Consider the following 27,317-nt stretch of genomic DNA (forward strand, 5'->3'; position numbering starts at 1 on the left):
TCTGCTTCCTCTCAGGCTGGCTGCACTGTCTGCCCCGTGATCGGTGCAGTTGCTGCAGACAGAGCTGTCAACCGGTAATGCACTGAATGCGCATATGTGTATGGCAGAGGACGGCCTCGGGGCCCCCTGAGCACAGGGGCCGGGTCACACTGCGACCCCTGGTGGTACACCTATGCTTATTTATACAAACGTATTTGCACAGCATATTGCACATGCAAAATCTGTGCGTACAATACGCAGTGAATAGAATCCGCTGATTTCAGTCGCGCAAAAAAAACCACAGCATGTATTATTTTCATGCGTATTGCACACGAACATTGCATATATTTAACTAATTCAACTTCATTGCCAGTTGAAATCAATGAGAACATGCTTGCATGTTTTGCTGCACATGTAAACATGCAGGACATGCATGCACAGAAAATACAGTAAAACACACAGAGGTGAGCCCAAAAATACGTCCACCGTGTGTATAAATGTGCTCACACCACGGATGTGAAGTCGACCTAACAAGGAAAATATACCCAGTGCTCAGTTTATTTTTGCATTATTAGGCAGAGCAACAGATGAACATTACAACGCAGAACTGTTACTTTATTGGAAATGTACATACATGTCAGGATTGCTGAGCACTCCTCTCAAGGCCGGTCTCACATGACCGGATTTGATTTGCAGATTCTATGATTGCCATACGCACGGAGGATCCACGGAAAAAAAACAGCATTGAAAGGCATGTATTTTCAAATTTTCCTTCAATTGTGCATTCCACGAGCGAAAGAAAGATTGCAGCATGCTCTATTTTAGCGTGGATTCTGCGCAGATGGTCTCCATTACTGTCAATGCATGCATGCGTCCCACAGCCCATATGCAATTTCACTCAGAATGTGGTATGAGAATGTATAGAAAAGCCTGAATTCTGCCTGGACCAGAGAGAGATCTCCTACTCTGTTGTAATTCCCTGTCTGCCATCTTTCTTCCACGCGAACAATACGCTGTCCATACATGTACATCCAAACGGAATAATGAACACATCCGCGACCAAAGCATTTGGTTTCCACTATGGATCGCAGCTCTTCTGCTGCAGAATCCGCCCCGACCTAAGATGCCTCATATAGGAAGAATGTTCCCTTACCAATTGATCTAAACCATTTAATACTTTGGTGCCTGACTGCTCCTATTAGCACCAAATTAAAGACATTGTAATAACCAGTTTCCATGTAAGGTAAAGGCTAATATGTTGTTATGGCTGCACCTGATCACCGAATATACTCTTGTTTAACCCCTTTCTACGCTCTGATGTGCCAGGTGAGCTGTTGTAATAAAACACTGCGGCTGCCTTGCCTGTGCCATCACTTGCTTATTAAAACTGTACTATACTGTATTGCTGACACCCTGTTTTAATAGCTATTTAACCATTTAGATGTGACAGTCAATGAGGTCCATGGCATCTGAGTGGTTAGCTGGACTGAGGTCCCAAAGCCTGTCCCCTTGAAGTTGAGGGGTGCAGAAGGATTGCTATGATTGTGGCCCCAGGTATGCCTTGTACCAAAGCCTGTGAAGCCCCATCATAGCAGGATATCATTGGTTGCTTGTTATTTTTGAACTGACATGCATAATACAATGCAATACTGAAATACTGCAGTGTATTATATGAGTGATTAGAGGATTGCATGTTGAAGTCTCCTACTGGGACTAAAATAAAAGTTAATAAAAATTCAGAAATGTTTTAGTTTTTTATAATTGCCTAATTTCCGCGAAGCAGTTTGTTATTTTCATAACGAAAAATTAAAAAGTAAAGAAAAATATACATAAGTGTTATCACCTCATCCGTAACAATCCATAAAATAACATGAACACATTATTTATCCCACACGGTGAGCACTATTAGAACAGATAAATGCCAGAATTGCTGCTTTATTTTCATCCTACCCAACAGTATTAAAAGTGATGAAAAAGTTGTATGCACCCCAAAAAGGTACCAATGAAAAATACAATTTGTCCGGCAAAAAAAAAAAACAGCCCCCACACATCTATGTTGCTGAAAAAATGTAAAGGATTCCTCTGAAAACATATTGTTTCCATCCCTGCATCCCTCAACCTGATTGCCTCCAAAAGCGTGTCACAGCAGCACTCCTCAGCATAAACCACCTCAGTGGGAAGTAGGAAAAATAATGATGTGCAAATCCCACAAGGAAACCGGATTCCCTCAGCTCCTCAAAACATTACCACCAAATCCATATGAAGGAGCAGCGCCAGGAGTGGAAGTTTCTTAAAAATGCAACCTGATTGCCTGTCACACTCTGGAGGTCTCCGGTGTATATTGTACAGTCTTTAATTCAGTGCAGCCTCAGAATAAGCCTGATGCTTATCGGGCATCAACTTCATGTTACTTTCACTTTCAAACAATTCCATGATGCATAGCTGCTAGCTAATGCGGTGCTGATACCATTTCTGCCTGCTGGCAGGACAGTGTAAATACCATTACCTCTACATTCACGTAGATAAATAAATATACAGGCAGAAGGATGAGCTGTCATCTCCTTCATTATAACTGTGTGACAGAAGCCTGTAATCATCAGTAGTAATGTGAAAGGAGTTTCTGTCCCCCATGAGAACACTGTGTGTGTGGAAGCTCTAGTAGTGTGTGGAAGCTCTAAGAGGAGGCAGGATGGGGGCGGCGCTAAGGTGTATGAATTAGCTTCTCCTCCGCCCCACCTCCCCTCATTGCAAATAGTGCAGAGGGGCGGAGAGGGGGTGGAGAGGAGGCAGAGAGGGGGCGGGAGCTCAGAGCACTGCTCCCGGCTCTTCCAGCCTCCTCCCCCTGCAGAGAGGGATGCCGTATATCGGCCGGCGTGAATACGCGGCCGATATACTGTCGTCTGAATAAGCCCTTGGATCGGTGTTTTATACACTAGTCTAAGGCCTCCTTCACATGGGCGTATGCGAAATTGCACATGCCTCAATGCAATGTATTTGCGCTATGAATAAGGTTTTTTTGCATGCGTATTGGCGTATTTTACTGCAGTTTTTTCGTCTGAAGGGCATGTTTTTTTGTGCACGGGACACAACCACGCTCCAATTTAAACAGCTATTTAGCCTAATGAGTTCCAGATGTGTTCTTTTTCCCACTAAATTGCGCAGTGTATTGCGCATCTCCTTGCACATTGTGCGCACACATTTGGTAAGCATGTGTGCAGAAAAGTAGAGCATGCTGCATTTTCTTTCCGTGCGCGTGAAATGCGTACAGTAAAAAGTATGTACCAAGACTGCACCTTTTGTACGCCAGAAGATTAAAGATAATGTTTGGAGTCCTCCGTGTGCCTTCATATGAGGTTGGAGACATACAGATGTACACTGTGGGGCCTCAGATTTCATGTACATAAGGACTAAACAATCCAGCAACAAACAGAACACATAAAAGCTGTTTATTTCGACCCCGTCTTTCTTCCTGTTGTGTTCTGTAAACTGACTCATCATAATGCTATTACGTCTATTATCCTTAGAAGACAAATATGCAACTTAATGCACCTTCCTATACCTATAAATAACCCCTTCATCCACCCTGCCAATAAACTAAGTAACAGCATCATCAGCATCATGTGATGACTCCACTACCACAGTCCAGCTAATTGCAGAATGTAAAGTGGTGCCTTCTGGCAGCAGGAGTAACGAGCTGCCCCTCCGGTGATTGATGGCTCCCACACAACACTGGATATATTTAGAAGGAGGTTTCTAGCTCACACAGCATTGATAGAACTAGTCTCCAGCAGCACATCATAGGTGTTTCTAAGCAATACATTATGAGTGAAAATCCATCTTAACCCCTTCGGGTTCCTTCACACAAGTCTGAGCAGCGCAAAATCTGCTGTGGAATTTCTTTTGTGTTTCTGCAGAGTTAACGAGCTGTGTGGGATTTATGGAGTTTTTTGTTAATTTGCATATATAGTTGCGTTTTTATGTGCGTACTTTCTGTTGTGGAATGTTTTGGGTTTCTGTGATAGTTCCCGCGCTGAGGGCATACCTGCAAACTTTATTTTCAAACTTCAACATACTTGGATTTTCAAGCAGATTCAGTGCATTTCTAAACCGGAAAACTAGCAAAAAATACAACATTACTCTATTTACGAATTTTGGTGTGGAATTAATGTTACCCATTCATCTCTATGGAGAAAATCTGCAGCAGATATATTCAGCTTCTGCAACATAAGTAGCCATGGTGCAGATTACAAAGCCGTTGTGAGTTTCAAATTTCATGCTTTTCCACAGCAGAAAAAACTGCAAGGTGCGAAGGAGATTTGTTAGATGCCTTGTACCATAGCGGTTCTGCAGCGTTTACTGCCCGTGTGAAGGTAGACTTAGTGTTAAAGGGGTATCAGCATGGGGCAGGTGACATATTGCTGGGACATCACTTGCTGATTGGGGGTGTCTTGGAAAGCAGCAAAATTTGGAACAAATTTAAGAGCTTATTCAGATGACCACATGCGCAATTGTGCAACATATATGCGCAGTGAACAAAGTTGATGAAGTTAATTTGCACGCGTATCGGCACAGACTTTTTGCGCACACAGGGTCTAATCACATGACATGCAAAACACCTCTGCTCTGATTTAAAAAGCTATTTAACCTAATGAGGTCCAGATGCGCAGCGTATTGCGCATGTTCTTGCATTTTGAGCTTACATTTGCACCCCCCTATAGACTCCTATGGTGGCCTTTGCTGTCTAGTATGCAGAAAGATAGAGCAGGACCTATTAGAAAGTCTATTGACTTTTGCTAAAAAATCGTGGCAAAATCATGCTATAAAAATGCGCTCGAAAATGATTTTGTGAGGAAAAAGCAGCCCTGGCGCTCAAAAATAGCAGGAAAAAAGATGCAATTTTGCCGCAGTTTGCTCACAGTAAAATCATGATAGTCCGTGTGAGACTAGCCTAAGGCCGCCTGCAGATGGCTGGATCTGATCCCGCTGCGAGAATTCTCACAGTGGGACCCGACCCACGCACCCGGAAGGGACCAGTGCGTCTCTCACCTGCTCCCGCGGCTCTGGCTCTCTGATGTGCCATCTGCCGTACAGCTGGCTCATGCGCAGATCGGAGTCAGCGGCCCGGGAGTGACATTTCTGTGCGAGCCCCACACAGAAAAAGAATATGCCGCGATTTGTTCTGTGAAGTCACACGCGGACAAATCGCGGCCGTCTGCCTAGGTTTGCACGTGTGTTTTTGTGTGTGGAAAATATTCACACACTAAATACAAGAAAAGGAATCCAGCGATTTAAATGGGTTTGTTCTAATTATTATATTTTACGCACACGGTAAAAATTAGGACCTGTTTTATTTTCCTGCGTTTTGCTCAGCAAACGTCCCATAGAAGTCAATGGCGGGTGCACAAGTACGCAAAAGGAAAGTTGTGACACTGCGCAAAGCACGGGGGGAAAGAAGTTGGAGCTCATTAGAGTTTAATAGCCAATCAATTCCACAGAAATGGAGTGTCAAGCGTGTGTCAAAGGGCCATGCGTGCGCAAAAAGTACAGTAAGAGCTGCTGGAGACGAGCATAGGCGTAGATACATGGGTTATCATTCTACCGCACCCTTCTGCGCTGCCAGGCCTGTGCACAAAGACTCCTATGGTGCCTTGGGTGCGTAAATGCAACCAAAAATAAAGCATGTCACGTATATTGTCACTCGCACAAATTTTGTGCGCAAAAGCGCACAATGTGAGAGAACCCGTTGGATTCAATGGGTTCTATTCTCTGCGTTTTGCCAGAGTGAATCTTGCCCATGTGAAGTAGCCCTAATATGTGCAGACGTGTGTGCAAATCGACCTCAACAGCCTTGTTTATGCGCAAAAACGTCATGCAGGGGCAAGAGTTTTTGTGCTAAAGCTCGTGTGAAGCCACCCTAAGGCTCTCGCACAGTAGTGTATGGTGGGCCATGAACAGCACATGACCCCATTACTGGCCTGTGAGGACCGGCACAGGGACGTTTTTGGTCTGCATGAAAAGACTCACAAATAAGAAATAGGACGTACCAATGCACTTAAGGCCGGTGTCACAGGAACGTATTTGTGCAGCATTTTGGGCATACAATACGCAGTGAGTAGAATCCGTTGATTTCAGTGGGTTTGTTCACAGGATCATATTTGGAATGTTCATGAACTAATTAACTTAATTGCACATTTGAATGAACGGGAGCATGCTTGTGTGTGTGTGTGTGGGGGGGGGGGGTCATGCACAATTTGCACAAACAAAAGTACAGTAAACATGCAAATGCACAAATACGCAACACCCATTGTGCAAATATATACATAATCACGCTTAAGCCCATGTGACACTGGCTTTAAATCAGCTTTATACAGTCGTATTTGCGCACACAATACACAGAGAACACAGAACATTTCAACAAGTTCAATTACATTTTCAGATTTTGTATGCATTTCGGTCGCGCAACAAAAAAAAGGACATGCACTATTTTTCTGCGTGCATAGATTCCCACATAAGTTAATGGAGGATGCGCGAATGTGCTCAATACGCAAGGAGATGTGTGAAACACTGCACTGTAATTGCGCTGGAAAAAGAACACGCGGCACTAATCAGCCATTTGCATCAGTGTGTCTCTGTTTCTGCTAATGAATATGCCTTGTGGGCACAAGAAATACAGTAAAATACGCCCATATGCGCTCAAGAAAGCATAAATCATTCCACAAAAACGCAACGCCCACGTGCAAAAATACGCGTACACTCGTGTAAACCCGGTCTAAGGCTGGGGTCACACAGGGCGGATTTGCCACGGTTTTGCCGCGGATTGCCGTTGCATATCCGCACTGCGGCAAAACCGCTGCGTTTGCAGTGCAATGCAGCACAAATGAGATTTGCCAAAAAGCTGTTCTCACAGGACAGATTTTTTCCGCACAGCCGCACTGCGGAAATGCAACTGCGTCGCGGTTTTAAAAGATGCAGCATGTTCATTCTTTGGTCGTTTCCGCAGCGCTTTTTTGTCCATAGACCTCTATGGACGCAGCCAAAACCGCACCAAATATGCGACAAGTAAAAAAGCGCTGCGGAAAAAAACGCTTGCAGATTTTTCCGCACGAAAATCCGCAGCAAAATCCGCAAGCCCAAATTAACCTTTGAAGCGGTTTTGCCGCAGAAGCAGTTCTTCTGCGTCAAAACCGCAACGGAAAAAAACGCAGCAAAACCGCAACAAATCCGCCCTGTGTGAACCCAGCCTTAATGTGCTGCCTACGTGTAAATGCGACAGCACACAGATTTGTGTCCATGTGCGACAGGAGTTGCGCCTGGGCCTCTCGGTTGTAACTCGCACACACGGGTAATGTGCAGCTTACTGAAGAGAGCCACTAGGTTTAATGGCTTTATATAGTTTATGGGGAATAGATTCAGTAGAACTTATGTTTTAGTCACATAAATTCCTACTTATTCTGGGCAAAATAGTCCAGTGGGTGGAGCCATTAGTGATTGACAGCTACCCCTGTATGTACAGTCCAGTGGGTGGTCCTATCAATGATTGACAGGTACCCCTGTATGTACAGTCCAGTTGGTGGTCCTATCAGTGATTGACAGCTAGCCCTCTATGTACAGTCCAGTGGGTGGTCCTATCAGTGATTGACAGCTACCCCTGTATATACAGTCCAGTAGGCGGTCCTATCAGGGATTCACAGGTACCCCTGTATATACAGTCCAGTTGGTGAAGCTGTCAGTGATTGACAGCTACCCCAGTATGTACAGTCCAGTGGGCGGTCCAATCATTGATTAACAGCTACCCCTGTATGTACAGTCCAGTGGGTGGTCCTATCAGTAATTGACAGCTGTTTTGGTATGACTATGCATAGAGAAATAACTGTCAATCAGCAATAGGACCGCTTAGTGGACCTCTAAGCCCAGAGTAAGCAGAGATTTAAATGAATAACCCCAGTAAGGGTTAACAAGTAATACAGAGTGCAGAATGTACTTATTGGTTTGCATGCCGTAGCATTCATCTCTTGCCTTATGTCCCCACATTTCTTCTGTCTTCTCAGCCATAAACTTGCTGACACCATTCAGTTTATTTGAAAGCAAAGTACAAGTTCCACACTTTCCTTTTCAGAGATGGAATTTCCCTCGGCTTTTAAGTGTTTTTTACTATATACAGTACATGACATCCAGAGGCAGCGCTGCTGCCATGACAGCCTGTGCAGCTACATGGGGCCTAGAGATAAGTGGCGCCTGGAGCTTTGTCCTTCACTCCCATTCTCCCCTTACTGGTTGTAGCACTGATGAGATAGAATGGAAACCACAAGAGTAAAGCAGTCTGCCAACTACTAAGTCCTCTTTGGTTTTTTTGGTAAGACAAAGCTGGTTTATTGACCAGCCATGATTATGTGCTACACAGCCCCAATCAGGAGAAGAGGAAGCCATGCTAATGCTGCAACAGGTAAGTTCTGTTAGCTGTGGAGGGCATTATGGAGACACTACTGCGTGGCCCAGCCTTTTACAATTATTATAGACTTTGGGAGAATCAGGGGGCTTTTACACAGGATGGAATATTCCGCAACATCGTAGTGCAATATGGCGTCCTGGAATTCCGCATCAAAATCCACAGGCTAGCAGTGCAGATTTTGGTGCTGAATATTCCGCTATTGCAGCACTCTTTAAACTTTTTTAGAAAATGGTGGGGTTTTGCCGAAGGGTTGTACCCTCCACAAACTAACAAATGTACTATAGTTTATACTAGAAGCTGACATAAATGATAGTACAAATCTAGATTTTCTTTTTAGGCATACTGGCCGCCCAAGGTGAGCCCTCACCGATTACAAGAATGGGTGTCCCAAAGGTCCCTGAATGAATGGAGCAGTGGTCACGCTGCTCCATTATTTAAATAGGAATGTTGAATGGAGCGGCAACACAGATTTAGCTAAAGGCTCATGGGTCTGGTGCAAAAGTTCAGCTTGAATGAGCCAACGATGTACCTGCCGGTATAAACAGGTTGTCCCAGCAAACTCTGATGGTGCTCGCTCGTTCAAACGAGAGACCGCCTCATTTAAACAGCCCCTTCCAGCACCGCTCGTTGAGTTATGTCATGCTTGGTCTGATATAACTACGTAGGCCGCACTATTTGTAAAACCTAGACTTTTCTAAAAGAGCTCTATGAATTGAATGGTAAAACTGTAGGTATCGGCTGTTAGACGGCTCTCAAACTAGTGTGTGCCGGGATAAGCGCCAAGACAGAGCATGTCCTTTTTTTATTTTTCTGCGTGCATTTTGCGTTCTGTGTAAGAGGCACCATTGCCGGTAATGTAAAGATAGTTACCACGTATTACGTGCGCAAAACCTGAGCGTGTTATATGTGGTAAAAACCAGTATTGTGAGAGTGGCCTAGACTGGGCTATGATATAGTAAGTGGTGATGGCAGTGCTCTTATTAGAAGGGAACGTACAGTATAACAATATTTACAGACGAGCATTTCCAATTTCTTCAGGAGTTACCCAAGCTGCCCGTGCCACCGCTCCAGCAAACTATGGATATGTATCTGCAATGTATGAAGCACTTGGTCTCAGAAGAACAATATAATAAAAGTAAAGCACTTGTGGATAGATTTATGGCGCCCAGCGGTGTGGGTGAAATGCTGCAACAGAAACTGCTGGAGCTGAGAGAGAAAACTGAAAACTGGGTGAGACTTGTAATCGTGCACCTACACCAACATAATACATGAATATAGAAGCTTAAAAGGGCTACAAATATGGAAGATAACATAAAGTTCCACTTAATATTGGAAACAATTAGAAAACAGTGTTTCATGTTTAATTGAGTCAGGAATGTTATCTTTTCTCCTTAGAAGAGCACCTTGAAGGTGAGGAGACTTATAAGGTGATTCATGCTCCTCTGGGTATAATGCAAATAAGAGAGATGGAACAATACCTCTGCAGGGCCACCTATTGGAAGGCAGCATTCCTGAAAGTCAATGTTAGACTCTTTATATAAAACCTTGTAACAATGACTAGGAATTGAAAGCCAAGCCAGAATACATACACAGACAGCTGTTTCGGGTGTTTGCCCACTAATGAGGTGGCTCTGCAGAGGTATTGTTCCATCTTCCTTATTTGCATGTTTAATTGAGCACATAGATATTATGAACTTATATGGACTGCTTCCAGCACATCCTGTACATATCAGCATATTATAATACACCCAATAGTTCCATATCATTTCAGTGCAAGCCTTTTCTGGCTAACTTGCATTGGAGTCTGGAAACTATGTGGCTGTAGATGAGCCCAACAAATAAGTTCCTTCAGGCTCAAAATATTATGAAATAAACTTTAGAATCTTCTTACCTTTAAAGGAGCTTAAATCACCTATAGTTTAACTATTTAAAACCAGATCCTGAAATGTGTTCTTTTCTGATTGCATTTTTTATTCTATTTTCTGTACATGATTATGGGGCTGGCCATCTTGCTTGAGCTGCTGTAACAACATATATAGATATGTTTTACAGCAACCAGATGGGTCATGGGACCTGGGAACCTGTAGTCTGACTTTTATGGGAAGGTGTTGTATGTGATCTGTGCGGAGGTGAGCTGGTGGATCCTGTCTTATCTGCCTCTAGTGGTGTCACCTATTGTAATGCCCTGTGATGACAATGACATGAATTTGAGACTTAGAGATTTAGATTTGCGAGGGACATCTCCCCCAACTCTGGTCCACTCCATATTGCTCCATACCAAAACCTCCACCTATCATACCAAACCACCCCCTAGCCCAACAATTAGCCCATGTGCCCCCCTTCTTGACTCAATGAAATGCACTCTATTTCCATCTCCCTTGTCTCCTTACTATCCCGCAACTCCAAACGACTCACTGCACTCCTTCCTCAGCCCCAAAGAACAGGCCCCTGTGACGAAGCTCAATGCTGGAGAACTAGCGGTCCATTTCAAAGAGAAAATCGGTACCATCCTAAAAGAAATCTCTGAAAACTGCATGGCTAGCCCCAATCCTGGTTTCTTCAGCACTGCATCCATCACTCACTCACTCACTTACTATACTAGCGACCCTCTTCCCTATCATCTCCTCTGGTCTCTTTCTCCGGCTGTGTTACTCACCTCATCACTATCTTCAACATCTCCCTTATCTCTGGCATTTTCCCCTCCTCATTCAAACACTCCATCATAATCCCTCTGCTAAAAAAAATGACTCTTGACCCGACCGATGCTGACAATTACTGACTAATTTCAAACCTCCCCTTCATAACCAAATTATTAGAACGCGTGGTCTATTCCCGCCTCACACACTTTCTTTCTGATAACTGTCTCCTCGATCCCCTCCAGTCCGGCTTCTGCCCCATACACTTGACCGAAACTGCCCTCTCAAAAGTATCAAATGACATGATGACGGTGAAGTCAAGCGGCAACTACTCCCTACTAATCCTCCTTGACCTCTCTGTGTTTGATACTGTTGACCATGACCCCCTCCTCGCCATGCTTCGCTTCATCGGCCCAAAAGACACTGCTCTTTCCTGGTTCTCCTCCTATCTCTCTGACCACTCTTTCAGCTTCTCCTTCACTGGCTCTACCTCCTCTCCACTTCCTCTCGCTGTTGGGTTCCCCCAGGGCTCAGTCCTGAGTCCTCTCCTTTGCTCTATCTACACAGCCCCAATTGGACAAACCATCTACAAATTTGGCCTGCAATATCATTTCTTCATTGAGGACACCCAGCTATACACCTCTCCCTGTGACATCTCAAAATCATCCCTCCAAATGTTACCGACTATCTCTAACATCTTTTTTCTCAAACTTAATCTCTCAAAAATTGGCCTATTGTCTTTCTGCCTTCCAGCCAACCTTCCCCCAACATGTCCATATCTGGCACCATAATAAGCCCCAGACAGTACGCCCGCTGACTCTGGGTTGCATTAGATTTCTGACCTCTCCTTCACCCCCCACATCCAATCTGTTGCCCAAACATGCCACCTACACCTCAGAAATATTGCTAAAATCCATCCATTTCTCACCACGGACACGCTAAAGACACTCGTTGTTGCCCTCATCCATTCCTGACTCAACTACTGCAACTCACTGCTCATCGGCCTTCCCAGCACCAGACTCTACCCTCTTCAATACATACTAAATGCGGCAGCTAGAACTATCTTCCTATCCAGCCGCTTCTCTGACGTCAGTGCACTATGCCAGTCACTGCACTGGTGGCCCATCCATTACAGAACTAAATTCAAACTCATCACCCTCAAAGCTCTCTATGGTGCTGTGCCACCGTACATCGCCTCCCTCCTGTCCGTACACCACCCATTTCAGTACATTATATGATACATTAAATAGTACAAGTAAAAAATACAACTCGTTCCGCCAAAAACAACAAGCCCTCAGACATCTACATTAATGGATAAATAAAAGAGTTATGATTTTTTTGAAAGTGGAGAGAAAATGAAAAAAAAGGTCTGCGTCCTTAAGGAGTTACAGATACTTTACCATTAACTGGAATTTTCTCTTGTGAGTCTGTAGGAGCTTAGTTTTAGAAGTAACCATATTCTGATAACAGTTTTTAAGAACTTTTAAGAGAAAAGTAGACTACAGAAAATCCACATTGACAAGCATGAAGGCAACTTTTGGGCTCAAAATGCAATTTGTGGCTAAAGACTGATCAATTAATTATTCAAGCAATTAATTACTGTCCTATATCTTCCCTGGATTTATATCACAAGAGCATTGCTCATCATATTTATAATGTAACATGAAAAATGGCTCAGAATGATTCATTTTTTCCTCTCAGTGATTGCACTGCTGTCTCTAGGCTAGGCTCTGTTACACAGCCTGAGGACGGGCCATGAACTTGCACTAGAACGTTTGTTTCCCAGATGATCAGCCTGTGTGAACGTACACACAATCAGCTGACGAACACAGTTGACTGCGTGACGTGCAACAAAAAAATCCTACTTGTCTGTAGCACATCATCCTGGGTAAGCGGGATCTGCTGCCGCCAATGATGAACCTGTATGTAGGGTGAACAATCGTACGTACAATCATCTTCCATACATTCTGAATCGGCCTGTGTGAAATCCAGGTAAATATGGGCCAATCTTGGTAATCAGCACTTGACATCAGAAACACTTCACTAAATATATTAGGTACCAGTACAGAGATCTCTCCCATAATCTATTTATATCCAGGACTATAACAAGGGGACGCTCTAATAACTATGTATAGATACCGGTTTCCCCAAAAATAAGCACTACCCAGATAATAAGCCCTACCCCTATTTTCAGGGGCTTGATATATAAGCCCTCCCCCCAAAATAAGCCCTAGCAAATTGGAAAAAAACCATCAATACAGCATCCTAGTCTCTCGTTCTGGTCCCTGGGGCTGCGGCAGAACCCTCCTTCTGGTGACAGGCCTTTGAATATCCCTCCTCTAGCAAGCGAGTGCTGTGACTGGATCGAGCGCCAGCCAATAAGAGCCGGCGCTCGATCATTCACAGCCATTCAGTGAATTACATCACTGAATGGCTGTGATTGGCTCATCAAGTGCCGACTCTGTTTGACTGAGCCATGGCCCTCGTGAGCCAATCACAGCACTCACTTGCTGGAGGCGGGGTATTTAAAGCGCCATCACCAGAAGAAGAGTTTTGTGTGAACCCAGAGGTCACTGCAGCCTGCTGCATCGCTGCCGGAGATCAGCAGCGCCAGGGACCAAGACGCCGCAGACCAAGTGAGTATAAGCTCCCCCCGAAAATGAGACACTGTGCCTCTTTCGGGGTAAAAATTGATATACGACAGTGTCTTATTTTTGGGGAAACACGGTATATCAGGAAACAATACAGAGATCTCTCCCATCATCTATTTATACCCAGGACAGTAACAAGGGGGCGCTCTAATAACTATGTATAATATATCAGGAGCAATACAGAGATCCCTCCTGCTTTAATAAATAAATACAAGTATACATATATATATATATATATATATATATATATATATATATATATATATACATATATATACATACATACACACACACACACGATACGGAGCTCTCTCCCACCATCTATTTATACCCAGGACTGTAGAGGCCCATTTACATAGGACGAGTTTCGGACAAACGATGCCCGACACTCGGCCCTGTGTCTCCCACGCTCCCTAGCTCCTGCACGGGAGCTAGCATAGCTGTCTGGTTCACGCAGCAGCCAGCAGGGGGCGGGGCAGTGCAGGAGATCTCTCTCCTCTCGCTCCCCCGTCCCCCTCCATTCACATAACACAACCGCCGTTCTCTACTGAACGGCGGCTGTTTAAACTGCACGATGAGCTTCATCACTGATCATTTATGCAGCATGAAAGATTAGCGATGAAGCTCATCACTCATCGTGCAGTTTAAACAGCGTCGTTAAGTAGTGAACGGCGGCTTTGTTATGTGAATGGAGGGGGGCGGGGGAGTAAGAGGAGAGAAATCTCCTGCACTGCCCCGCCCCGCTGGCTGCTTCGTGAACCAGCCTGCTCTGCTAGCTCCCATGCAGGAGCGCGGAGACACAGGGATGAGTGTCGGGCATCGTTTGCCCGACATTCGTTCTGTGTAAGTGGACCTTAACAAGGAGCTGCTTTGAAATCTATGTATAAATATATCAAGGGTCAGTACAGAGATCTCTACCATCATATATTATACTCAGGACTGAAACAAGGGGGCACTCTAATAATTATGTATAGATATATCAGAGAACAGTACAGAGATCTCTTCCATCATCTACCGTATTTATACCCAGGATTGTAACCAGGGGGCGCCTTCTACGTCTAGAGGAAAGAAGGTTTCTACACAACATAGAAGGGGGGTTTTTACTGTAAGAGCAGTGAGACTATGGAACTCTCTGCCTGAGGACATGGTGATGGTGAATTTAATAATAGTATAAGATGGGTCTGGGCACCTTTCTTGAGCATTACAATATTACATGTTATATCACAGATTACTCCAGAAGGATCGGTGATCCGGGGATTATTCCGCTTGCCAGATTGAAGTCGGGATGGAATTTTTCTCCCCTTAAATAAGGAAAATTGTCTTCTATCTGATTGTTTTTTTTCCCTTCCTCTGGATCATTGTTGGGGGGGGGGGTAATAGGCTGAAATGGATGGATATGTCTTTTTTCATCATTACACACTATTTTTACAATGTGTAAAAGAAGCCTATACATGGTACATGGTAATTAAACTACCAGTCTTCATAATCTCTGTGTCAGGAGATTTTATTAGGGCTGTAGTTAAATATCATAACAATACCAGGTAAAGAAAATGTCCATTTCATCTTATTGTGTTTTATCTACATGATTCCCAATAACCTCTCTCTTTTTAGATACACCAATACTGGCTTGATGACATGTATTTAAATAATCGTCTTCCACTCCCAGTTAATTCCAGTCCAGCAGTAATATTTGCACGTCACAACTTCCAGGATGCCAACGATCAATTGAGGTACTGTAATACGGTAACAGTAATACGTTAGTTTCCATATCTAACGCACAAAGCATGCTGGCAAGTGTGAAAGATGCAAATGACCTCAAAATCTGGTGCAAAACAGTTGTAGGAGTCTGTTGGTGAGGTACAGTACTTTACATAGGCAGAAACAATAGGTGTCTGTAGCTACAGAGTAGAACACGGGAAGAGAGGGATCCCTAATCCGTCTACAATTGGAACATGTAAAATCTTGTTTGTCTTTCCATTTACTCACAAGGCCCAGAACAGAAGCTCCTCGCGACAGCATGCAAATGGTTATCCCGTGTAGCAAAAACCAATTCAAAGTAGTAAGGAAAGCTGAAGACAACACAAAGGTTTATCTAATGTGAAATACCCGATGTAAAGAGGTCATCCAGGAGTAATTACTGCTGCCAGTTAAAGGGGTTTTCCAGGGAGAATACTATTGATGCTTATCCTGAGGATAGGTCATCAATAGTTGATCGGCTGGGGTTCATTGGTCGAGACCCCGACCAATCAGCTGACTGTGCGCCCGCTGACAGTGCCACAATAATACAGCAGTCGGAGTGGCCAGCACTTGCAACTGCAGGCATGGCTCGGGTTGATTTCAATGAGAGCCGTGCCTGCAGTTACAAGCACCAGTTACTACACAGAGGTCGGAGCAGAGGCTTCCACTCTGATCTCTCTGTAATTACAGTGCTGCCAGCAGGCGCATAATCAGCTGATTGGTCAGGGTCCCGGGAGAAGGCCCCCAGCCAATCAACTATTGATGACCTATCCTGACGACAGATCATCAATAGGATTTTCCCTGGAAAACCCCTTTGAGCTCAGAGTAATTTTTCTCTTGGACCGATGGTCTGAGATAGAAAAATAGCTGTGTGTCCCATATTTGGTTGATTCTTCTTTAAGATTCACCCATTTTCTCCTATGGCAGGCAAAAAAAAATGGCATCGCACTGGCATGTAAATGCGAGTTTCATGCGAATGTGATGCAATTTTTGTATCTTTACTATTGAATAAACATACAATCTTCACGTGTGAAATATGTAAATGTGCTGCAGTGTGCTTTTCTCGCACAATGTATCGCACTCACAGGTAAAGGTTTGCAAGAGTGATATCGTCTGAGTTTCTTGGACCAATATCGCACTCGCCCATGTGAAAGCCCTCTTTTTAGTGGCGGTTTTTGATGCTGTTTTTTTTTGGGTCAAAGCAGGTTAACAGGAATGGGAAATTTAAAGAACAGACTTGTGCTTCTCCTTCCAGCTGGATCCCTTCCTGGTTTTGGCTCCAAAATTGCCACAAACTGTGGCTTTTTTGAGAAAAAAAACTGTGTGAAACCACCCTTAAAGGGGTGTAATAGGCAAATGTTATTGATGACTGATCCTCAGGATATGTTATCAATAGTTGATTGGCTGCGGTCTGTCACTCTGGACCCTGGCCAATTAGCTGATTGAATGTCCACTGTCAGCGCCATAACACATAGGGGTACAGAGCAGAAGCAGATAGCTCTGATCTGTGTTTAGGGGTTAATGCTTGTAGTTGCAGGTGCAGCTGTTATTGATTTGAATGAGAACTGTGCCTGCAATTCCAATTTGTACCCCTGTGTGTTGTGTCACTGACAGCGGGCGCCGACTCAGCTGATCGGCCAGGAACCCGAGCAGTGGATCCCAGACTATCAGCTATAGATGACTCTTGGGACATAGATCATCAATAGTATTCTCCCCAAATTTTCCCCTTTAAAAGCATTGTCCCATGAAAACAAATTATCCCCAAACTATTTAAAATTCCCGCCTGCTGAATTGGCTGCCTTTGATTAGCTAAGCACTGTGACCAATCAGTGGTAGCTCTCAGCTATTAAATGACAGCTGAGAGCTGCCTCTCATTGGTCCCTGCACTCAGCCAATCAGAGGCAGCACTCACCTATTCATGAATTCACATATTACCACCACATAGTGATTAATACCAACATGCAAATATGAGTACTACCAATAATAATACTATATAGTAACATAGTAACATAGTAACATAGTATGAAAGGCCGAATGAAGACATTGTCCATCTAGTCCAGCCTGTCTATCCTACTGTGTTGATCCAGAGGAAGGCAAAAAACCCCAAGGCCAGAAGCCAATTAGCCCTTTTGGGGGAAAAATTCCTTCCCGATCCCTAATGGCAATCAGACTGTTCCCTGGATCAACCCCTAACAGTTCCTACCTGCCTGTATACCAGGATTGACACTTAACCTAATATTTATATCCTGTAATATACTTCTTCTCCAGAAAGACATCAAGTCCCCTTTTAAACTCCTCTATCGATTTTGCCATCACCACTTCCTCCGGTAGAGAGTTCCACAGTCTAACTGCTCTTACAGTAAAGAACCCCTTTCTATGTTGGTGATGAAACCTACTTTCCTCTAATCGTAGCGGATGTCCTCTTGTTACCTTTGTGGTCCTGGGTGTAAACAGATCACGGGAGAGATCCATGTGTTGTCCCCTCATGTACTTATACATGGTTATTTGGTCACCTCTTAACCTTCTTTTTTCTAGAGTAAATAGTCCCAATTTGGATAGCCTCTCTGGGTATTCCAGTCCCGTCATTCCATGTATTAGTTTAGTTGCCCTTCTTTGAACCCCTTCAAGCACTGTGACATCTTTCCTGAGCACCGGTGTCCAGAATTGTACGCAGTACTCCATGTGAGGCCTGACAAGTGCCTTATATAGTGGAAGGATAATGTTCTCGTCCTTCGCCCCTATACCTCTTTTAATACACCCCAAGACTTTATTTGCCTTTGCAGCAGCTGATTGGCATTGGTTACTCCAGTTTAGTCTATTATCCACTAATACCCCTAGATCCTTTTCCATATCACTTTTCCCCAGTGGTACCCCATTAAGTGAATATTTGTGACATCCGTTCCTCTTGCCCATGTGCATAGTCTTACATTTTTCAACATTGAACTTCATTTGCCATTTTTCTGCCCAAGCCCCCATCTTATCCAGGTCCGTTTGTAGCCGCACATTGTCCTCCGTTGCATTAATTATATTGTATAATTTTGTGTCATCTGCAAATATTGATATTTTGCTGTGCAGCCCCTCTATCAGGTCATTAATAAATATGTTGAAAAGAGTGGGGCCTAATACTGAACCCTGTGGCACCCCGCTAGCGACTGTGGTCCAAGCAGAGTACGAACCATTTATTACCACCCTCTGCTTTCTATCTCTGAGCCAATTTTTTACCCACTTACACATGTTTTCACCCAATCCGAGCTGCCTCATTTTGTATATTAGCCTATTATGTGGCACAGTGTCAAAGGCTTTAGAGAAGTCCAGATATACAAGATCAATAGATTCTCCCTGGTCCAGCTTAGAGCTTACTTCATCGTAGAAACTGATCAGATTTGTCTGACATGAGCGACCCTTCATGAATCCATGCTGGTGAGGAGTTATTCCCTTAATCTCCTTGAGGTACTCATCGATGGCGTCTCTCAGAATCCCCTCGAAAATTTTTCCCGTTACTGAAGTGAGACTTACTGGCCTGTAGTTACCAGGCTCACTTTTGCTCCCTTTTTTGTAAATTGGAACCACGTTGGCAATGCGCCAGTCCAATGGTACTACTCCGGTCTTGATAGTGTCTAGAAATATTAGGTATAGCGGCCTAGCTATCTCGTCACTTAGTTCCTTTAGTATCCTTGGGTGTAATCCATCTGGGCCCGGTGATTTATCAAGTTTAGTTTTCTTTAGACGCTTCCGCACCTCCTCCTGCGTTAGGTATGAGATATTTTGTGAGGGGTTCGTTTTATTCCCCTGCATCTCGTGTGGCATTTCCTTTTCTTTGGTGAACACACTTGAGAAGAAGCTGTTTAGTAGATTTGCTTTCCCTTCGTCATCATCAATGATTTCTCCTGCATTGTTTTTTAAAGGGCCAGCGCTCTCCCTGCAAATCCTTTTGCTGTTTATGTAGTTGAAAAATAGCTTCGGGTTGTTTCTGCTCTCTTTTGCGATCCGTCTTTCTGCTTCCTCCTTGGCAGTTTTGATCGTATCTTTGCATATTTTGTTTTTTTCCCTGTATGATTTTAGCGCTTCTTCGCTGCCTTCTTGCTTTAGTAGTTTGAACGCTTTCTTCTTTTCGTTTATTGCCCCTCGTACCGTCTTGTCGAGCCACATTGGTTTCCTTTTAGCTGAGTTTCTTTTATTTTTAAAGGGAATGAACTGCTCACATGAGGTGATTAGGATCCTTTTGAACTTTTCCCATTTTTCCTCCGTACTGATATTTTTGAGGATGTTGTCCCAATTAATGTTACCGATAGTAGTTCTAAGCTCATCAAATTTTGCTTTACTAAAGTTTAGTTTCTTTGTCGCTCCCTGATGAGGCTTCCTATTGATTGACAGCTGGAAGTTGATTATATTGTGGTCGCTGTTCCCCAAGTGCCCCTCAACCTGCACCCCCTTTATACGTTCCGGTTTGTTAGTTAGTTATTTAGTTAGTTAGTTATGAAGGACAAATAATACCCCTATAATGTGAACACATAATGCCACCACTTTATAGACCATATAAATAATTACACTATCAGTATATCCAGGTGACATGTCCTCTGAATGGAGTCGATCACTTTCCCTTATTCTTGTCCCGGCCCATACCGTCATGATGACATCTTCTGCTCATAACTTGTCTCTGCATAATTTGACACATAGACATCTTTACCTCCTCAATTTTCCATGAAGATAGTTTGGTTCCACATAATCTCTCCATCCATAGTGCCCTAGATAGTATTAATGCCACCTGAGGTGACGCACACAGTAATAGTATCCCCCTTCTTGTGCTCCCTGTAGGCCCCACATAGTAAGCTATATAAAATGTAACAATAAATCCAGTTTATGTCCGACTACTTACTATTTATAAACCTGAGTATCACAAACTTTCCCATGTGGGTATCGGACATGATTTTGTAGTGTTTACGCCGTGATCAGAAGGCTGCAGTTGGAGTTAAAGGTTCTACCTGTTGACGATAGAGAAAACCTGTATGAAAACAGGAACTAAAAGGACACAATACAAAAACCTGGTAATTTCTGTTCGGCTTTTGGGTGTGAGAATGTCACTGGCTCACTACTGAAGGGCGAAATCTTCATATAGAGATCATGTAGGAAAGGTTCATATAGTTCGGCCAGTAACATTATGCTTCATGTTTCCTTGTAGGTTTACCGCTAACCTCATCTCAGGAGTGCTTGATTACAAAACTTTATTGGACATGTAAGTTATATTCCTTGCATAATAAAAAACCTGGCAGTAGCAATATTCTTTGTTTTAATTAAGTTACACTTATATTAATGAGTAGGTAGCAGCCATCTCGCTAATATAATTGTGTCATACAACAATTTCAGTTCCATTGTTTCAATGCATCGTAGTGCAAGAAAGGAAAGCTATAAATGTGAGCTATAGCTGGTAATGCCGGAAGATAACATTGTGCAGTAAGTTAACTAGAATTTCTAGATAAATCAGTAAACCGAGAAAGTACTGTAATTAAACTGATATTGTATATAAGATTTCTAAGCATGCAAAATTGTATAATCATAGGGTGAGTAAATTCATAATGTGTAGGATTTGGAACAAATGCTAAATTGCTTCCTTTAGATGCAAAATGTTTATATTCTTCATGGTTTTCTAACTGCACATCAGCAGACTAAGGGAGCCTGCGGCGGGATCCGACCCTGGCAGCAGCGACATCCGCACGTACCTGTAGCTGCTCTTCTTTTTCTGTACTGCGGATGGGCCACACGGCTCGCTGTTGGACATGCACAGTACAGATTTTTTTTTTTTTTTAACTTCTGCTTTTCCCACATTATGGCCGAGCGATGATGCCTTTCCACTATGTCAATTGCACAAGGGCCACAAGTCAGACGGCTTCCATTGACTTCAATGAAAGCTGTCCACGCGGAATCCGTGCAAAAATGGAGCATGTTGTGATCTTTTTTTTTTTTTCTTACAGAAAATCGCAGTCACTATCCGCTCATGTGAGTGGACATGCGGATGCTCCATTGCTTTGAATTGGTGCAGAATGCTGCGGATTGTCCATGCGTGAGACAATCACAGATTACACAATTCAAACCTGGTCGTGTGCAGAGGGCCTAAAATATGCTTTACAATAGTCTTTAGGGTATATAAACACAATGCAGGATTCTTGCAGAAATCTTCACAAATAATAGTCAGTTCCATTGATCTGAATGGGTTGTTATGACATTAAGCACATGAATTTCCACACATCTTGAAGGAAGAATGGACAGTTGCGGAAATTTCTGCAAGAAATCTTCCACATGTGAAGACACCCTAAATCGCTGATAATCTGTAGGCGAAGTGGATGTTCCAAGCTGTGAAGCATTAGGTCCTGGAAGACGTTATGTACTGGAATACGCCACACACACCAACACTGAACCAAATGCCATATGCTGTTTTGGGAGGCAACTCTAATGTCTATTTTGATGCACTGATACATTTTAGGGCCCTTTCACACCTGTGCTGGGGATTCCGCAAGTGTATCCATGAACGGAGCAGGAAAGGGGAATCCCCCCGGCTGAATGGTTCTGTTTGGGGAAGGAAATAAATAGTACCCGGTGGACCCCAATGACTATAATGGGGTCCACCCGCTTTCCGCCCAGCTGTCCGGTTTTGGGATGGAAGAGTAAGCACTGCATGCATGCAGCGCTCTTTCTCCCAGGACTTGCAGCCGGTTCTGCAACGGAACCTCTGGCTTGAGGTTCTGATGAAGATGTGAAACTGGCCTTAGAATCACTATATGGTATAGAATATTTGACTTTTTCAAGAGGGCTCCAGAGAAGTAATCAATGTATTCATTGATCTTATAAATAATAGCCATACAGTAAGTCTAATTTTATAGTGCAAAGGAATAGCACTCTGATGTAGATGGACACCTAATGTCCCCATGAACAGATGAACAGTTCCCCATGGGAAGACAACAACTGATGGATGAAGGGTTATTGTAATTTATGGGATGACAGCATGGTGAAAACACAAAATGAGAATAACACTGGTACAGATAAGTCTTCTTGGACAGCAGAAGTGTTATTTGCACTAATATATTTCTAATGGATCCAAGTGTTTTATCTATGGATTCATTTCATTTCATTCTGCTCATGATTTCTAATATAGCGTAGTAACAGAACTGCATTCAGGGACCTTTCTCACAGGACGGACAATTCCGCAGCAATCCATGTTGTCCCTGGATTTCCTCAATTCCACACCCAAATCTGCGTTGCTAGCTGTGGATTTTGAGGTGGAATTGCCAGCAGGACTCTGCTATTTTCAATTAGACCCCAAATCCGTGCATTAGCAGTGTGGATTTTGGTGCGAATATTCAGAAGGAGGCTATACTCCATCCCGTGTGAAAGGTCCCTCGCTGTGTAATGGTGTCAGAGTGAACATTTACCTTCAAAGCTTTTTTCACGCTAATCAAGACATGTCAGAAGAGGTCATCAGTGAGGCTCTGTGAACCGGGACCTTCACCAATGAAGGGCGTTGCAGCACTGTTCCAATTCCAGTGACCATTTGGCTTTCAATTTAGACTACTTCAAATATCAATATTTCCAAGTCTCTCTAAATAAATATATATATGTATATATATAACACACACGGACCATAGATCAAATAATATACTTTAGTATAGGATGGTTATTTGTGGGTTGGGGTACAATAATAATATTTGTGTTCTAGGCATGTTCTACCAGTAGACTATGCTCGAGGTCAGCTGTCCGGACAGCCCATGTGCATGAAGCAGTACTACGGGCTATTCTCTTCTTACCGTCTTCCAGGGGCAACAAAGGATACACTTGTGGCTCAGGAAAGCAGTATTATGCCAGAGCCAGAGCACATTATTGTTGCATGTAATAACCAGGTACGTTCTTCTATGAATAACTCAAAACTATATACCAATAACTGGGTCAATGAAATTGTATTCCTTCTGTCAGTGTGTGAGAAGAACAATGTAAATTTGGGATTACGAAATTACACATCCAATGAATGTGGTACAGACATTTTTGCCTACTCTGTCATTTTTTTAACCTGAACCACCATTTGTCTTGTACTTATGCTGGCCACGTTATATCATGCAAAGAATAATATAAAAGCCTCAGTTGTCAGAGATGTTGACCCTAATCATTACTTGTATGGTTCGGGTCCAATTGCAAGGGACCAAAAGAAATCAGAAAACTTTACATTAGAAAAACAATTCAAGGCCTGCAATAACATTTACCAAGTAAATGCATAAATACAAATGTTTAGCTCCACCAATCTTTCTTGCATAAACATATATGCCAGGATCAGTAGATGTGAACCCTCTATGCCACACACTGGTTGGACTTTGGGCTAAATTTAGAGGCGACACCTGATGAACCTAGAACACAAATAAGGAGTGCAGCGCCTTGATATCTTCATATAGATTTCAGTATAAAAATATATTTAAAAAATCAGTTCTATACTGATTTTAGGACTCACCTCGCGCCAGACGGGGGGGGTCCCAATCAATTGGAGCCCACCTGCTGGCACCCGAAATCCTGACAGGCTTTTGTTATTACTTGATTAGTCTTTCATCCCACAGTTTATCTATACACGTAGAGAGCAGCACACACACCATCCCCATTTCTCCACACAAATAAATGGGTATAGATAGCAGCAAAAAAGCACAAAAAACAACATGCCTAGATCTTCACCCTTCCACCCCACCAGTCAGGTTCTAGGCTTCGCTAAGGGTTCCTTATGCTGTTACACTGGCAGTGGTTCAAGGTTATATATCAGCTGAGGCTACAATAGACCAGGGTGCAGTACCTGAATGTATGAAAAGAAGCATAGTAAGGGAAATCCGGATGCAGGCAGGAACGTAAATTCAGAATCAGGGATATTCCAGAGGTCAGAGCAGGTATAGCATGGTACAAACAGGCCAGGAGTCAGGGCAGGTAGGAGACTGGTCAATACAACAAGCCAAGGCCAGGACTGGAGAATGCAGAGTAATCAGGCATAGCCAGAGTCAGAAACCAGGATGACAGCACAAACGAATAGCACCTTTAGCTGGGACAAAAAGACCCAATGATTAGTCTCCTTCCATAGGGAAAGGGAATCTACAGCTCAAGTGCAGAACTATGAATCTCATTGGTTAGAGACAACAGAAACTGAGTAGTCTGATCATCCAGGCATACTTCCTTTATTCTGTTCCCTACTTTTTGTGAAAATACATTTAACATTTTATCTTTATCACTGTTCAACAATATAGGGAGCAATAAAAAATAAGCACAAATTGCTGGCTGAATTTTATTAGACATTCAAAAAGATTGTACAAAAAAAAATGTATCACAGTTTATGTATTTGGCCATTTATACTTTATGTCATTTTGCTCCTACAGTTTTTTGTGTTGGATGTCGTTATTAACTTCCGCCGTCTAAGTGAAGGTGACTTATTCACTCAGCTTAGAAAAATAGTTAGAATGGCAGAAAATGAAGATGAGCGCCTTCCACCAATTGGATTATTGACATCAGATGGGAGAAAAGAATGGGCACAGGCTAGGGAGGTGTTAATGAAAGGTAAGCTACCGACTGTCCAAAGCTGTATCTGCAAATCTCACAATCAATCAATATGACAGAGGTAATAAAATAAGGGCACTGATATGATACCCCAATACAGTTACACAAATAAAGCCAGTAAATATCCCGTTCTTGGGGATGAAAAGAAAGCACTTCCGGGTTCTTTAGAGTTCAAAATTTATTAGGCATTGTTCACACGGCGGAATTTCACCACAGATATAGGTGCTGATTCCACACACAAATCCATTTTAATGGCATCATTTTGGGGTACGTATTCCTTATTGAAAAACTTTTTGTACATTTTTGGGAGGGATGAAAAAACTTATTCCTCAAATTATTTGAGTTTTGTTTCTCGGGGTTCATTTAGTTTTTACAGCGTTAACTGCAAAATATAAATGACAAATTATTCTGCAGGTCATTACAATTGCAATGGTTTTTTTAGAAATGTTTTACTACGTTTGCACAATAAGAAAACTTTTAAAAAACTGATTTTTTTTCTATCACCGTATCCCATAACATTTTTATTTTTCTATTGAGGAGCTGTATGAGCACTGTTGACTGTTTATGCCGACAGAGCTGTATAAGGCCTTAGTCACACGGGCGTAAATACGCGCGTATGTACGCGCGTAAAAAAAACGCGTGACCATGTCCATTGCCACCAATATGTTCTATCTTTAGTTGGTGCGTTTTTACGCGCGTATTTACGCCCGTGGGTTTTTACGCGCGTATTTATGCCCGTGTGACTAAGGCCTAAGGAGGTATTTACAGGATGGGTTGACATTTTGATTAGTACCATTTCCATACGGGTATGTATGTCTTTTTGGTCACTTTTTTAAACTTTTTGGGGGAGGTAGGATAAACAAAATAAAATACAGTAATTCTTGCATTTTTTTACGGCATTCATCATGAGGGTTAAATAGTGTGATAATGTTATACTTTGGGTTGTAACCATGCAGCGATACCAAATATATGTACCATTTTTTATGCAATAAAGCATTTTTAATTTGAGTAAAAGGCTGTTTTGTGTGCTTTTTTTTATTTCATATTTTTAAACATTTTATTCAACTTTTTTTCCATTTCTTAGTCCCACTAGATGACTTGACGATTTATGACCTTAATTGCTCATATAATGACCAAACAGAGTATTTTTGCCATTTTGAGTTATTTGTGGCAGAAATCTGAGGTTGAGCTTTAGCCTGGGTTCACACAGGGCGGATTTGCCGCGGTTTTGCTGCGGCAAATCCGCCCGTGGCCGCTAATCTCGGGATTAGCCAGCCATGTGGACGAGATTTCTCAGAAGTCTCGTCCACACGGGACGGCCAATCCGCTGCGGTAAGTCCGGCTGAAACCGCGGCTGCGGCGGCCGCAGCCGCGGTTTCTAAAGATGCTGCATGTCTATTTATTGTTTACTTCCGTCGCGGCCACGCTCTTCTCTGTGGGAGCGCCGTCCGCAACGGAAAAGCGAGCGGCCGGGCCGCTTCAAAGCTGCCGCGGGTTTTTCCGCGGCGCTTCTCCCGGCGGAAATCTCGCGGCTTTTGCTGCGGCCAAACCGCGGGATTTCCGGCGGTAATACGCCCCGTGTGAACCCAGCCTTAGAGTTCTGCCACAGAGTTACATGCAGATCTACATGATAATTTGCACAAGTCAATCAGCCAAAACCACCCAGTGGTTTCCATGTCAAGAGTATACATGTCAATTCTTTTGCAGATTTTAAAATCTCTGCATGGAAAATCCACATCGGAGTCCACGTCATAAATTCATTGTGTGAACAACCTATAGGTTATATGACTTGGAACAGAGTTACTTCTGATGACAACCATGGTAGCAGAGTATCAGCTGTTGAGTAGATTTTCAAAACTATATATAAGGCCTCTGACTGTTCTCCCATACATTAGTCTAAAAGGGGAAGTCTGGAAAATCTAATTAATTCAAATATGGCTTCTCCTGAATTTATATTAAAGTAATCATTAGGAGTCCTTTGTCTGTCCAGCGATCTTAGAAAGCATATGCAGGTATGTGACCGCACATACACTGCAGCACAATGGTGAAGATGACTGGGTAAAACCCTCCATAACAAAGTCTACAAGAGTCAGCCTGTAGGCTCAATTATAGTTGGCAAAACCTAGATAAAAATTCTTGAAAAAAGGAGCAACAGTACACTTAAAATAGGAACAGGAATGTGATGTAATTTTTCAAAGAGCAAACGTTTCTATTGTATCTAATATAATTAGTATTTTGATTACATTATATGAATTCAGTTGAAAAATCACTTTATACCAATCAAGAAGTCACTGTGAA

General features: G+C 43.0%; 1 protein-coding gene across 1 annotated transcript in view; it reads left to right on the forward strand.

Moving 5' to 3' along the window:
- The window catches only part of CHAT (choline O-acetyltransferase), a 105,896-nt gene that overhangs the window by 29,188 nt on the left and 49,391 nt on the right, over positions 1 to 27,317 (forward strand). The window contains exons 3-7 of the mRNA XM_066600416.1: positions 9,467 to 9,658; positions 15,327 to 15,445; positions 20,632 to 20,685; positions 23,161 to 23,341; positions 24,842 to 25,019. Coding sequence (XP_066456513.1) covers positions 9,467 to 9,658; positions 15,327 to 15,445; positions 20,632 to 20,685; positions 23,161 to 23,341; positions 24,842 to 25,019 — 724 coding nt within the window. The remainder of the gene's footprint in view (positions 1 to 9,466; positions 9,659 to 15,326; positions 15,446 to 20,631; positions 20,686 to 23,160; positions 23,342 to 24,841; positions 25,020 to 27,317) is intronic.

Source organism: Eleutherodactylus coqui, chromosome 4 (genome assembly GCF_035609145.1).
Source record: "Eleutherodactylus coqui strain aEleCoq1 chromosome 4, aEleCoq1.hap1, whole genome shotgun sequence".
Classification (NCBI taxonomy): Eukaryota; Metazoa; Chordata; class Amphibia; order Anura; family Eleutherodactylidae; genus Eleutherodactylus; species Eleutherodactylus coqui.